The sequence below is a fragment of the Dermochelys coriacea genome, chromosome 4 (assembly GCF_009764565.3).
Source record: "Dermochelys coriacea isolate rDerCor1 chromosome 4, rDerCor1.pri.v4, whole genome shotgun sequence".
NCBI lineage: Eukaryota > Metazoa > Chordata > Testudines > Dermochelyidae > Dermochelys > Dermochelys coriacea.
The window spans coordinates 21910300-21924651 of record NC_050071.1 but is presented as its reverse complement, the minus strand read 5'-3'; the positions used below and the strand labels follow the sequence as shown (position 1 = coordinate 21924651).

General features: G+C 40.1%; 1 protein-coding gene across 1 annotated transcript in view; it reads left to right on the top strand.

Annotated features, from left to right (window-relative positions):
- SNCA (synuclein alpha) overlaps nucleotides 1-14352 on the top strand; it is a 101420-nt gene that overhangs the window by 13753 nt on the left and 73315 nt on the right. Inside the window, exon 4 of the mRNA XM_038399591.2 lies at nucleotides 6541-6686. Coding sequence (XP_038255519.1) covers nucleotides 6541-6686 — 146 coding nt within the window. The remainder of the gene's footprint in view (nucleotides 1-6540; nucleotides 6687-14352) is intronic.

Genomic DNA, 14352 nt, shown 5'->3' with positions numbered 1-14352 from the left:
CACAGACTTCATGGGGCTTTGGATTGGGTACATAATGAAGAGCGGAAATGATATTTTCCCAATTTTCTTCATATATCTGTAGAGCTATACCTGTCTGAATTTGTACACAGCAGGTGATCTTGTGTTTGTCTAATCCATTTAATCTATCTGAAACTGGAGCTCTAGCTAGCAGTGTCTAAGCATTTACATTCTATTGCTCTGTTTTCAACTGCTCAGAACTTTCCAAAACTGTCACTTTTTGGCCTAAAATTTACCAAAATTGGCCTCTTCCTGAGGATGCTTTTTTTTCCCCTAGAAAGTTTGAGCAAAAACAGTTCAGCCATTTTAAAATTGTACTTGCACAGTACAGTCTATTTCAACAACATTAGCACTTTATAATTTGAAAAATAGGCTTCATGGGGCATGCACATAGCCTTATTAGCTGTACAGTTTAAAAGTCAGTGAATCTTTGCATTGAATTGACTTGGACAATAACAGGTGTGGTCAGGCAAAAATCAGTAAGTAATATGGTGCAATATCAATAAGATGCAAAGTCAGTAAAACTCTGATATCCACACAGGACTTAAGCTTTTAAGCTCTTTGAAAAATCTGAATAGTACACTGAATTCCATGCAATTTATCTTCTTTTGGAATGATCGCCACAGGGCATATTTACACTTCAGCTGGGTACATGCCTCCCAACCCTGGCAGATAGACACACACTAGCTCTAAAAATAGCAGTGAGGATGATGTGGCATGGATGGTGTCATGAGCTATCCACCTGACTATGGACCCAGGGGTACAGAGGGCTTGTACTTGGGTAGCCAGCCTGTGTCACGAAATCAACACTACTATTCTTAGCATGCTATCTCAAGCAGATCTAGCGCATTTCTGTCTATGCATGCTCGTAGGCATGCTTCCGGCTGCAGCATAAACATTCACTTAAAGGCTTGGGAAAATACCTGAGCAGGAAGTTCAGAGGTTCTGAAGACCACTGTGAAAGTTAGTAGCTCGGATAAGGAATTAGAAAAGAAAGAAGTTTGGGGTAAGACAAAGACTTTTTCTATTGTCTACTGCCCCACAGAGAAGCCCAAAGGAGATAAATAGCAGTTGATTGATGCTCAACTATACAAACGCTACATTTTTTGAAGAAAAACTTCTTGGGAGTTTTATTTAGCCCTGTTTCACATCATATGCCAAATGAATGGTTGAGGAATAAGCAAAGAGGATGTTTTAGCAGCTAAGCAACTAGCTATGACAGTGCTGCAAAATTTAGTCTTAGGACACATACTGAGGCATTCTAAATTGGTACAAGTCCCGGATATAAGGTTTGCAGCCTGACATCAATCTAAGCTGGCAAGAGCTCAGTTAAGGGGTAGCAGGAGGAAGAAAAGGAGACTCCACTTGAACTAGCAGAGGATCTGTTGTGATTGGTGTGTCTGATGTGTGGTGTGTCTAGACAACCAGCATGGACATCCAGATAAATAAGTGGTGGTGATGATGACCAACTGAACTTGAACTTGAAAAGTCCAAGGACACTTTGTGAACCTGTTGAATTTGCAGAAACATTCAAATATTTTTGTGCAACAGCCTAGCAGGGATGAAAGCTGCCTATCATGAAGAAAGTAGAAATGATTTATTGTGAATCCTGTGAGTACCAGTCTATGTCTGATATTCATGAGAAAGGCGATTCCAGCTGGATGCATGACGCGTTTGAGAGGGTTGGGGGGTGGGAGGGAAGATGTAAAATTTTGTTTGTAAGACAAAGAACATGGACAATGATGCAAAACATAAGGGCATCAGTTCCTCTAAATGCTGCTTCAATAAAAAAAATTGACCATAAAAGGATCATTATGAATTTTAGGCAAACCAGAATAGAACATCATAACTGACTGATGATAGGTCTCATCCAGCCTGTGATGGATCACTGAAAAGGTTGACACCAAGCTGAATAGAAAAGGCTTAGGTTTACTGATAGTAATTCCATAATATTTTTGTTTAATTCCGTGCAGTTGAGCTCCAGTAATGGACTTGGGTTGTTGAATGTAAATTAAAAATATGAAATGGGTCATAACTTTGTACAATTATAGTGAATAGAGCAAACTTGCTACAAAAGCTGGAGAACACAGGTTCTAAAGTGAAGCAGTATGGTTTCATATGGAGTAAATGACTAGAGAACTTGCTCCCTCCAGTATGAACTGGGGAAATTGGGTTTAAGAAATGAACCTTTGGATCTGAACAATTGATCTGGAAAGCAAAGATAGTGGGTGGATTCAGATTTGTATTTCGTTATAGCTAATGATTGTGTAATATATGTTAATAAAGTGTCTTGTAGACCAGTCCATGGAAATTAATCCTGATAAATCATACTATTTTCATCTAAATGTGTGATTGAAATATTAAATGTAATGAGTTGTGTCATCTTGAATGGCATTGGAATGTTTCATATAACCCTGTGTTGGAACCAGAGGGGAAGAGATTTGATGATTACCTTAGCCAATAATTCAGGCAGGCTGCCTTAAGTGGCTTCAGAGCTGTACTCTCAACATTAGCTTCACCATGGAGTAATTCTGACTCTCAGGTTCCAGCCAAATAATTGATACAGTGAATATCTTGATTAGCATCAGAAAGCTTGAGGTATTTCATATACATTGTCAGCAGCAACTACTGGGCATAATCAAGTATCAGAGGGGTAGCTGTGCTAGTCTGGATCTGTAAAAGTGGCAAAGAGTCCTGTGGCACCTTATAGACTAACAGAAATATTAGAGCATAAGCTTTCGTGCATCCGACGAAAAGCTTATGCTCCAATACATCTGTTACTCTATGAGGTGCCACAAGACTCTTTGCCGCTTTTACTGGGCATAAGATGGTTTGATTTTATCAGTAATAGGGATGTATTATTGAGAAATGGCCTGGAGAGGACTGACGTCATAATCAGTCACTGCTGGTCGGCACTTGTTAGTCAGATTGCCTGCCTTGGAGACAGTCCCCCCATTCTTCGAGCCCTGAAGATCACCTTGAGGGGACTTTTCTCAGCCATGGACTGCCAGCAGCAATAGATCACACCCAGATCAGCAATAACCCCGTGGGGCTTTTAGACACGTAGAATAAAGCTATACAATGTGACCATGGATATTTGGCACTACGGACCCTCGCTGTCTAAGCATGCTGTTGCTGTATTACTGTGGGGGCTGATAAACTGCTGCCTTCCCAAATTACTATATAGAGTTTTATATGGGATATGGTTTGATCAACCTGATTAGATTAATTTGATGATTTGATATTAATCCACTTCATTCTAATTTGATTATGTTTATAAACAAATCAAATAAACGTATATGTATGTGTGCTTTTGTTTTGTTACTTAGTATAGACAGTAAAATTATATCAAATGGCAGCTTGTGTGGTTTGGATGGCTCTTCCTTAGAGTTAGGGTTCCTGAGGAGTTCCAGGGTAAATAAGAGACAACCGTTTGATGCACCTAGTGGTGGTGCATAGAACTGCCTTGTAATCCTCTTATAACTGGTGCCTGAGCAGGAATCTTGGTTTTTGAGGGAAAATTGACTTCTGTATTGCCCATTTCTTTCAATAAGCAACATGGGCTCCAGAAACTGTGAGGGCTTGAGATAGACAATATGAGCCGATCAACTTAAAGGCTGACCAGTTTCCTGTAATCGTATAAATACTCCTTACAAGCAGATAAGAGGAAACACTCTCTCCGTCTCTCTCTGCTTTTAGCAGAGGAGGGGGCGTGCACTTTGACATCTTTTCCACAACTGCAGTTTGCTGCACTTATATGAAGGGATCTAAGAGATCATTGCCTTGGCACCACTAGCCCTAGACTTACGCCAAAGTATGGGCCTCTGTGACTCAGTGGGAGACACCTAACCTGCTTAGGTGCTTTTGAAAATCCCACTTGGTACCTAGCTGCATCTTCAGGCACATTTGTAAATCCACACTAGTGACTTTTAAAAATTGAACTTAAAGCTCACGTTCATGCTTTTGAAATTTTTGTACTAGAATATTAGCTAAACTCTATTCTTGGCAAACCCAGTATAATACTAACATTGTATTTCTGGGAGTGAACATGCTTTGGGTGGCATGCTTTACTCACATTCTGCAGAAATCATCTCTGCTTATTGTTTCGAGATGGAAGCACTTCAAATGAATATTTTGTCTCTGGAGTAAGTAGCTTTTCCCAGGAAAGCTATTCAGCAGCCTCTCATGATTGTTGAGTTCTGTATCCCAGCCCAGACTAATGATTTGGCAATGGTGTCTGAGGTAGTAAGAGAGAAATTGGCAGATGGGGTATTCTCAAGCCTTCACTTGTGTGCACGGAGGCAGGCGCACATCGGGTTCAAGGCTCAGCATTGTTATTTTCTTTTGCAATATGTTTTCCCTCTAAGCCAGCAGGATGCAATTACACTTTGCATTTCTGTTGGTTTGTCTTCCTGTTTCTTTACATACACTATTAAATATGGACCTAATGCAACAATTTCTCCTGTAGACTGTAACAACAAGCTGTTTATATTGTTTCACAGTAAACAGTAAATCTCTTTAATGGCACCTATTGTGTCTCTTCTGTCAGGTTAACCTACAGTTAAAAATCAACACAACAATCTGTTTATTGAGGTTTTGTTTAGTTGTTTTTGGATTGTGGTCCTCACCCACTTTTTTCATCTTTCCTGCTTCTCCCCCTCCCGCATTTTGCCACTGGAAGGAGGAAAAAGGGGGAGGAGGAGGGGGACAAATAACAAAAGCCTTTAAAATTTGCTCAGTTTTTAATTTCTTTTTTCAAAAATGGAAAACTTCAACATTTTTATGATTCTTTTAAAATGAAACATTTTTCAGACATATTTTCCAAACATTCTCACCATTTTTAACCAGCTCTACTTTTGACAGTTCTTTAACCCACTCTAAATAAACCGGAGAGAAAACAGCTAATCAGTTCAGGGCAGAGAAAGTTCACTCAGAACTGTCGAAAGTTCTCTGGGCATCCGCAGGTCCCTGCTTTGGCTGGAGTCTCTGGCAGGCTCTGCATTTTTTTCCCCAAGGCAACATGTACAACATTGTGGTCTTGATTCATGGCTGCGGCTCCTAGCTGCTACTGCAATACAAATAATTACCATAAGAAAATAGTTACAGTCTGAAGTTCAACTTCCCACTTCTATTTTACTTCCATTGGCAGTGGGTATGACAAAGAGTTGAGTCATTTGCATAGACTTCCTGCAAGCTGTCCTTTATTACCTAACTTGTTAATAAAATTTTCTAATGGGGACATTTGGTTTTTTGTTTTCCCCCCCAGCTATTTTCTGTTGATGTTGTATAATTACTTATAGTAATCTGTAGAATGAGCCATTTGATATAGGAAGCTGAAATTATTTCCATAAGAAATGGAAGGAAACTAATTGCTGGAAAGAAATGAAAATTGCCAGAAGAAGAGCAATGAGTTTGTGCACCACTTACAGGGTACAGCTAGATCTGATTTTTGTTATTTTACTAGTAAAATTTTGGGTGTGGATACATCTTGTGGGCCAGATTTTCAGAAGTGTTTATCGACCATTTGGACACCAAAATAAATGATCAGATAGATTTTTCCAAGAGAAGCCACCACATTAGATGCTGATCACTTTTGAAAGTCGGACCCTTGGTTTTGGTGACTAAGTGGGAGTTGAGCTCTTTTGAAAATCTGGACCTGTATCTTTAAAGCTCGGAGTGATATGGTCCTAATCCTGCTTTCTAGATTGATTTCACTACAGTGCAAGCTGCTGGTGGGGGAGAGCCTTTTGGAGTGAATGACCAGAAAGATCACTGTAAGATTCCACAAGGCAGAATGGAGAACTATTGATGTGTATGTGGGGTAAATGTATTGTTGTCTCCCTAGAGCCATAGATCTGGCCACTAGCTCAGTTTGCTCTGATAGCTTTGGTTTGGCTTGTATTTATTTTTTGTGTGACATGGGCTTAAAACCCCACACTGGAGTAAACCTTTTTCTGAGAATGAGGTCTTCAGAATGTTACTCGCAGGCTGAGAAACAATGGCTCCTGTTTGTCTGGAAAATATTTTTTAAAAATCCTGAGAAATTAATAACTGGAATTTGACTAGTTCACTGAATTGTTTCTGATTAGCAGTAGCATGTGGTCAGTGTGTTCTGTGAACTAATCAAAATGTGGTTTTTGCATTGCATTGAATGTAAATGTTATGAAATGTAGATGGGCATAATAAAGGGCCTTCTGCTAATAACCTCTGTCCCACACAGTACAACCTGATAACTAAATGAATGAATGGATGTGGTCAGTAAAGCCTTACCAAGCAACAACAGTTGAGCCACAAATAGATCCTTAATTCTAGTTGTGCTACCACTATTTGTATGATCAATTGATGATGTTTCATTGCTTATGATTCACTTAGGACGTACAGAAATTGTAATGGTCTCACTGTCTATCCATTGATGCTGCACTGTCGGCTTCTGTATTAATAAGCCACTTTATCCTCTCATTCCATGACTAACCTTCATCTCCCAGTACTGTAATGTATTGTTAATCTCTTGCTTTTCTACAGTGGCTGAGAAAACCAAAGAACAAGTGTCTAATGTCGGGGGAGCTGTGGTGACGGGAGTGACGGCAGTAGCGCAGAAGACAGTGGAAGGAGCAGGCACTATTGCTGCAGCCACTGGCTTAGTCAAGAAGGATCAGCTGGCCAAACAGGTTTGTTTTAGTTACCAGATTTTTTTTTTGAAGGTGAGGAAGTGACCAAATCAATGGGGCCTCTGAGAATCCACCAACGTAAAGGACCTGGGTGGTGTTAGTAGCTGGCTGCAGGTGTATATGTCTGTCTCTTGATCTGGTGAAGGGTATTTATGTGGTGAGGTTTACACTGCTACATGAGTGAGAAATGAAAAAGCAAAGGGCTTGAGGAAGTTGGGAGCTTCAATGGAAGTTAAGCTTGTAGCTCCTTTCTGGTTCCTTTGAAAATCTCAGCCTACAAAACATGAACATGTACATTAAGGATGGTCCTAAATGCCTTCTAATGAGTCGAACTAGAATGCTGGAACTGTATGGGATGGCTGCCATTTTGGGGATTGAACAAATGATCTCCAGAGCTAAAAGCATAAGCTGCTACAACTTGAGTTCAAGGGCCAACTCATATCCTCTGTGGATTGGGCACAGAAGGAACAGTGTAACATACTCTCACCAGTTAATTACATTGGCATGCTCAAACATTAAGCAAGTTTTGATCCAAATCTAAACTTTGCAGCAGACTGCTACCTCCATATCTATAATAAGATGAACTCAAAGCTTCCTCTGAACTTCTCTGATCTCTGCAGGTCAGATTCCTTTCTAGCGTGTTGTATAAAAATAATTGCATTTATTTTGTTTCAGCCCAGAGGCTGCCATTATCAGTTGTTCTATACCATCAGGACCCACATTTTGGTATTTGATACACTGTCGTGATATTTCTGTACTTACATCAGAGAAAAAGTATGGTCTCAGATATCAAAGTGTGGTAACTGTTGGTAAATGATGACTTCTTAATGACAATCGTGGTGTATATTGATCTCTTGGGACAAAAACAACCAAAAGACAGTAGTAAAACAACTCATGTTATGTATTATGCACAAATATTTTTAAAGTGATAGGAGAATGTAAAGAAAAAAGCATTTGCTAAAGAATGGATTTTAAATGTAGGGCGTTATGCTGCACTTAGACTGAATAAATTGCTCTGTGTAATTTTTTTCCCATTTAATAGCGAGATAAGTTGTTAAAATTGAATTCTTTCCAGTAACTCTTCTGTATCCTTACTAGATAGAAATGCACTTTAAAGAGTCTCTTTATTGTTTTAGAAAAAGAAGAATTACCCTGTGAGTGGGCATTTGTTGCATAGGAGGAGTAGGTTAGTCTCAAAACATCACATTAGTGGTTTTGTTAGTTTTTTTCAAGCAATTTTCATGTTTTAATCCTTTTAAATTCAAATGTAAAGAAAATGCTGCCTTAATGTGTCCCAGGTGCTTTCTACAAGCTGTTTTGTAGCATTTAGAAAATTAAATACATAATGAACTGTCCGGAGATGAGATGAGTGAAAAGTTATAGAGCCCACACCCTTATTTTCTGCTAAGTTTTGTTGTATCTCTTCTGTGGGTTTACAGAGAGACTTGCATTCTTTGCTGTTGGGTAGCTCTTGGAACTTGAAAGCATTCTATGCAGTGTCATAGGCATCAATTTTACTACTGTATATGATTACCATTTCACTCTTAGCAACTCCTAATGTTTGTGATTCCCGACTTTTAAAATTATAACCTTAACATTACATTAATCTACATTTATATTTCCTTGTCTTTTTTTTAAGAAAAGCACCACTCTGTACTGATTTTACTGTTTAATCCCACTTTGCATAGTGAAAAACGTATATAGCTATGAAACTTATTAGCAATAACAGAATAAAATCCCATGCATAGAACCAAAGAACATCTGTAGTATATATTTATATTATTCCACAATCCTATAAATAGCATAATACAGTCTAAGCGTAGTTGAGATTTTGTACTTTGGATGTGAGAACCAATTTTTCTGTTTCTTACACTATCATTAGTTATCCATTCCTATTTATTTAGACTGTGGTTGTCAAAGCCCTCTGGGCCTCTTTGGCCACCCACCCCATTAGCATTCAAATCTCTTAGGTAGCTTTGAGAATTTCTGCCTTATCGTTACAAAGTTACAGCCATTTAAAATCTTTTTATAGCAATGTGGGGCGGGGGCTTCTCCTGTGTATAATACAAAAATGAATGAATGGATTTTGCTCAAATTTGCCAGTTAAGTTCACATTTGGGCTGAGGCCAAGAATGGAACATTTCGGCTAAAACTGAGTATTTTTCAAATAGCGCGTGTCTGAGCATATGAAATTGGAGTGTACAATGGACATTTGGATGTAACTTTAAGTAGTGTGTGTGTGTGTGTGTGTATATATATGGCACAGGACATTTTTTATATATATATATAAAATGTCCTGTGCCAGTTAAATAGTTCATAACCCCTGTTTGGTGCCCAGTCCATAGCGAGTAAGAATCTTCTACTCTTACTAGTAAACTAACTCCTTTTAGCTCAATTGTTAGAACTCTGTGCCTTTATGTCCCAAGCTTCCCTCCTCACGGATGACTAATAATCGGGGATATTACAAAACAAATGATCTAATATCCCTGTGTGCAAGGTCCGAGCTTGCATATTGCTCTGACGACATTACTCATTTTGTAAAGTTAGAAATTAAACCATATTAATTGGAACTGGACAGAAAGAGGGTAATGAGCTGGGGTTTCCTTTGCACACGAATCCAGGATGTTTGCTAGTGTGGTGTCACCTTCTGAGTTTGCTTCCAACTTTATGATAAATTGTGTCTCCAAGTTCATGTTGCCTAAGCGATTAGGCCCCGATTCTGCAGATGACCGCATGTGAACAAACTGATATAGGCTTGGAGGGACCCCATGTGGGCATGGCACTCTGCCCACACACTTTTAATTGCAGGATTAGGGCCTTTGAGATGGTTGCGATCAGCTCTCTATAAATACTTGGCTGCAGGACTGTCAAAACCGCTAGACACTCGTATCTGTTTCATGTGACTGCTTTTTGAGGTTAGGAAGGGGTTTTCATTTGATGATCTATCTGGCTTTAAGATTAAACTGGATAAGTTTATGGAGGAGATGATATGATGGGATAACATGATTTTGGTAATTAATTGACCTTTAAATATTCATGGTAAATAGACCCAGTGGCCTGTGATGGGATGTTAGATGGGGTGGGATCTGAGTTACCCAGGAAAGAATTTTCTGTACTATCTGGCTGGTGAATCTTGCCCATATGCTCAGGGTTTAGCTGATTGCCATATTTGGGGTCGGGAAGGAATTTTCCTCCAGGGCAGATTGGAGAGGCTCTGGAGGTTTTTCGCCTTCCTCTGTAGCATGGGGCATGGTTGACTTGAGGGAGGCTTCTCTGCTCCTTGAAGTCTTTAAACCATGATTTGAGGACTTCAATAGCTCAGACGTAGGTGAGGTTTTTCGCAGGAGTGGGTGGGTGAGATTCTGTGGCCTGCGTTGTGCAGGAGGTCAGACTAGATGATCATAATAGTCCCTTCTGACCTTAGTATCTATGAATCTATAAAGCAGGATAGAAATGAAATATCTCTGCATTACCAAGTCCCTCTTATTTGAACTGTTTGGACTTGATTCCCTCAAGATTTACAGTAGCACTTGTGAAGGATTATATCACTGATTAACCATTTCACTAGCTAAATTATTGCTGGCATTATTCTCATGAGCAAATAGCAGTTTAGTTGTGCCTTTCAAATTCCTTGTTAGGGAGAGGAATCACATGCGTAACAGAATGTATGTGTGTTCTTATGTAGCTGCAAGACTGCTTGTGGTATAGAAACTCTGATCAGCTGCTTGGAGAAATGCTTTCTGTGTGGGCTACATCCATAATATTGCCTAATAGTCATCTTTAATACTTCCTCTAAGAAGTTAAACATTGGCTGTGTATCATTCTACATGGCCTGGAAACAAGAGAAATACTGTTAGTGATCTAATTGCAGATCGGACTGGAAGACTTCTGTTACCATGAACTGTCAGCCCAAATTCTAACAACACTATATACACACGCAGACCCTGACTGAGAAGTGGTTTAGTGACAAATTAAACTGGTTCACAGGGCTGATTTGTTCATTGGCAGTTTCAGAGATGCCTATGGGTTTTATGATTTGGGAGGAATTTACTTGTGAATAGCAAAGCAAGACGTGTCACACTTTATATTAAGTTCATAAATAATTTTAAAGGGTTGAAAAATGTTTGGAAAATGTTTTAATAAATGGTTAATCAATTCCTATAGACGGTTATACAGCCAAAAAGGTCAGTAGTTGCTTATAATCACTGCCTATTACCATCCACGTGTATATCATCTAAAACACATATTACTCATGTAAAGTGAGAATGAGAAATCGAGATGCTGAGTTACTGGGTTCTATGTTTGGCTTCAACTTTTGTTTGGTTCCCCCATCTGTGTACTGTATGAGTCATGTTTGGTAATAACTCTTAATCTCGTAATGATCAAGGAGAAAAATGGAGAAAATAAGATAATTATATTTACAGTAAGAGAATATGCTTTTCCCGTGTAGAGAAAGCCAGCAACTAAATCCCTTGGGTATCTGTTTGCTTCGGTCACACCACACGTAGCTTCCATTAGCATCAAGGAGAGGTAAAGAAGGAATACCATGGAAAGAACACACTGACATTGTGGTTTTTAACTCAGCTGGAATTAGCTTTTGTTACAACTCATAAACAAATCTCGGGATGCATTTTAATTCTAGTAAAGATAGTGATGATTATTTATGTTGTGATTGCATCCAAAGGCCCTATTCAAGATCAAGACTCACTGTGCTAGGCGCAGTGTAAACATATGTTTAGACCTTGTCCCTGCCCTGAAGAGCTTATTGTGTAATGAAATAGACTTGCATGCTTTCTCCTTAAGGTCTTTAGTTTTTTATATCTGATCTCTTGTAAATCCTACAGTGGAACAAAAAAGGCTTTCCAGTTTCCACAGTGACTCTAAAGTGGCAGGCTGAATTGTGCTTGTGAGTATATAAATACAGTAAGTGAGGCTGGGTGATATAGTTCATCAGTGTAATTACCATGCTTTCACTGGGGAAAAAACCTGTTATGTGAGGATTTTGTTGACTATGATGTTAAATAATTCTTTTCTACAGGAAACCTCATTAAACTAAAAACCCTATTAGTGTATATTGCACATGAAAATAAAAGCATAAAAACAGTAGGAATTTTGCGAGTTCCCTTTCCTTTTTCCCTCTTGATATAATATGGCCGTCATTCTCAGGACCGGCTCTAGGTTTTTTGCTGCCCCAAGCAAAAAATTTGCCACCCCAAACTCAGGTGGGGCTGGGGCTCGCAGGTGGCGCGGGAAGCGGAGGGAGTGATGTCACCTTCTCCCAGCGCCTGCAGGGGCTTTCCCCCTCCCCCGCCCGGCCATGCAGAGAAGCCCCGAGATAAGGGGTGGCACAAGGCAGCGCAGCAGCCAGTGCGCAGAGGAGGTGGCGCAGCCCCGGCTCCCCGGCAGGACACGCCTTCTCCTCCCCAGGGAGCGGCTGGGTCCTGGCAGCTCAGCATCTCGGGGCTGGGGCTTCCCCTTCCTGCTGCGGCCGGGGATGCGGCGCCCTCGCCCCGTCTAAGTGGCGCAGCTCCAAGAGCGCAACTGTCCCGAAAAAGAAAGGCTGGCCGTAATGCCGCCCCTGGAAATGTGCCGCCCCAAGCACGTGCTTGCTTTGCTGGTGCCTAGAGCCAGTCCTGGTCATTCGCTAGATTCTTCAGAAGAGTTTAATCATTGTTCCACAATGGCTGTTCAGTGAAAGGGGGACAGTTAGACCAGCTGAAGAACACAACATAAAAGCTACTGTAATTCAGCTGCCTCTTTTTGCTACTTCTCACGGTCAACCAACTTTTTCCATATGCCTGCTGACTTTAACCAGTCGCTACATCTCTTTTTGGGGTCACCTTGATCAAATGACTCTACACATGGATCTTTGATCCCCCTGTGTGTAGAGGAGCTCTGGGAGGCATTGTGCCCAATAAGAGGTTGTGGCTCAAGTACCACAATAGAATCTTATGTGTGGAATGTTCCTTTTAATGTTGATGAGACCGGAATAACTCTAATTCGAATTCAGCCAACTGACACCATAGTGAGGTGTACTATTTGTACACCTGGGCTGAATTCCAATTCGAATGGGCATTAGGCATCAACATCGCTTAAATGGCTCAGGCTTAATTTTTCCTTGATTAAATGTTTGTTTTTCTTTTTATTTCTCCTTTCTGTTAAACACACATTTTAAAAAATTGGGTGATGCATCATCTTTAAAGATTTCATCATCCCATAATGTGAACTAGAGATTTTGGGTATTCCTTCAAATGCACCAACCAGCATTCCTGTAGCTGGAAGAAACGATAACTAAGGGTACACAGGATAATTTTAATCTCATTTAAAATGGATAGAAAATGCCAAAAACTGATCAGCGAAGTCTTCCATGCATTCACTTCTGCTGACAATGTCAAGTAGTTTAGGCTCAAAATTTGACCTACAGTAAAGTTGTTATCTTGGGGAAACTGCCTCAAAATTTGAAATGTCTAATTTTTAAAAAACAAAACAAAATCCCTGTGTATATATTAGCACTACAGTAGAACCCCAGAGTTACAAACACAGGGTTATGAACTGACCAGTCAACCACACACCTCATTTGGAACCAGAAGTAGACAATCAGGCAGTGGCAGAGACCCGCCCCCCTCCCCAAAACAAGTACAGTCAGTGTTAAATGTAAACTAGTAAAAACAAAGAGAAAGCAGCATTTTTCTTCTGCATAGTAAACTTTCAAAGCTTATTTAAGTTAACGTTCAGTTGTAAACTTCTGAAAGAACCACTGTAACATTTTGTTCAGTGTAACAAACACTTCAGAGTTATGAACAGCCTCCATTCCCGAGGTTTTCATAACTCTGAGGTTCTACTGTAGTTCTCCTCAACACTACATGGAATAGAAATTACTCATTTATGCCCTGTTCAGAAGCCCATTGAGATCAATGGCGTGATGCCCATTGATTTCAGTGGTAATTCGATATCTCTTAAATACAAGTAGAAAATATGACGGGGGAATTTCTCAAGTGCTCAGAATTGGCCTAACTCTGCTTGTAATGAAGCCAATGAAAGACCCACTGAGTAAAATGGGAGCAGTTAAGTCTGGTCTACACTACATAGTTAAGTTCTATGGCTTACAAGGCTGCTTACATCAACCTACCTATGGAACTGTCTACGCTTAAATTTCACTCCAGCTGATGTAACTGCCCCACTGTACCAACTTAATAACTCCACCTCCACGAGTGGTGTAGAGTCAAGGTCGATGTAGTTAGGTCGACACAATGTCAGGGTAGACTCTGCATTGCTTATATCGACTGTTACTGGCTTTCAGGGGCTGTGCCCCACACTGACAGTATGATCAATAAAAGTGCTCCTGGTGAGGACACACACACAACTGACACAAGGAGCCAGGCATAGAAGAGTTAAGCCCAAGTAGCATCATTTGGCTTAGGAGTTCTTGTCATGGACCAGGAACGAACCCATTGTGGTAAGCACTGACCAAACACAGAACAAAAGACATTATTTGCCTGTTGTTACTTACAATCTAAGTAACAACAGATGGATACAGACAGATGGGGGAGTTCAAGGGAACAATATTGATCAGCTTGGTAGGATTTTCAAGATTTTTGAAGGAGTCATGGCAAAGAGAGTTTGAAGGAGAACAGTGAAGTGGCTTTATGGAGCAGCATGGGAGAAA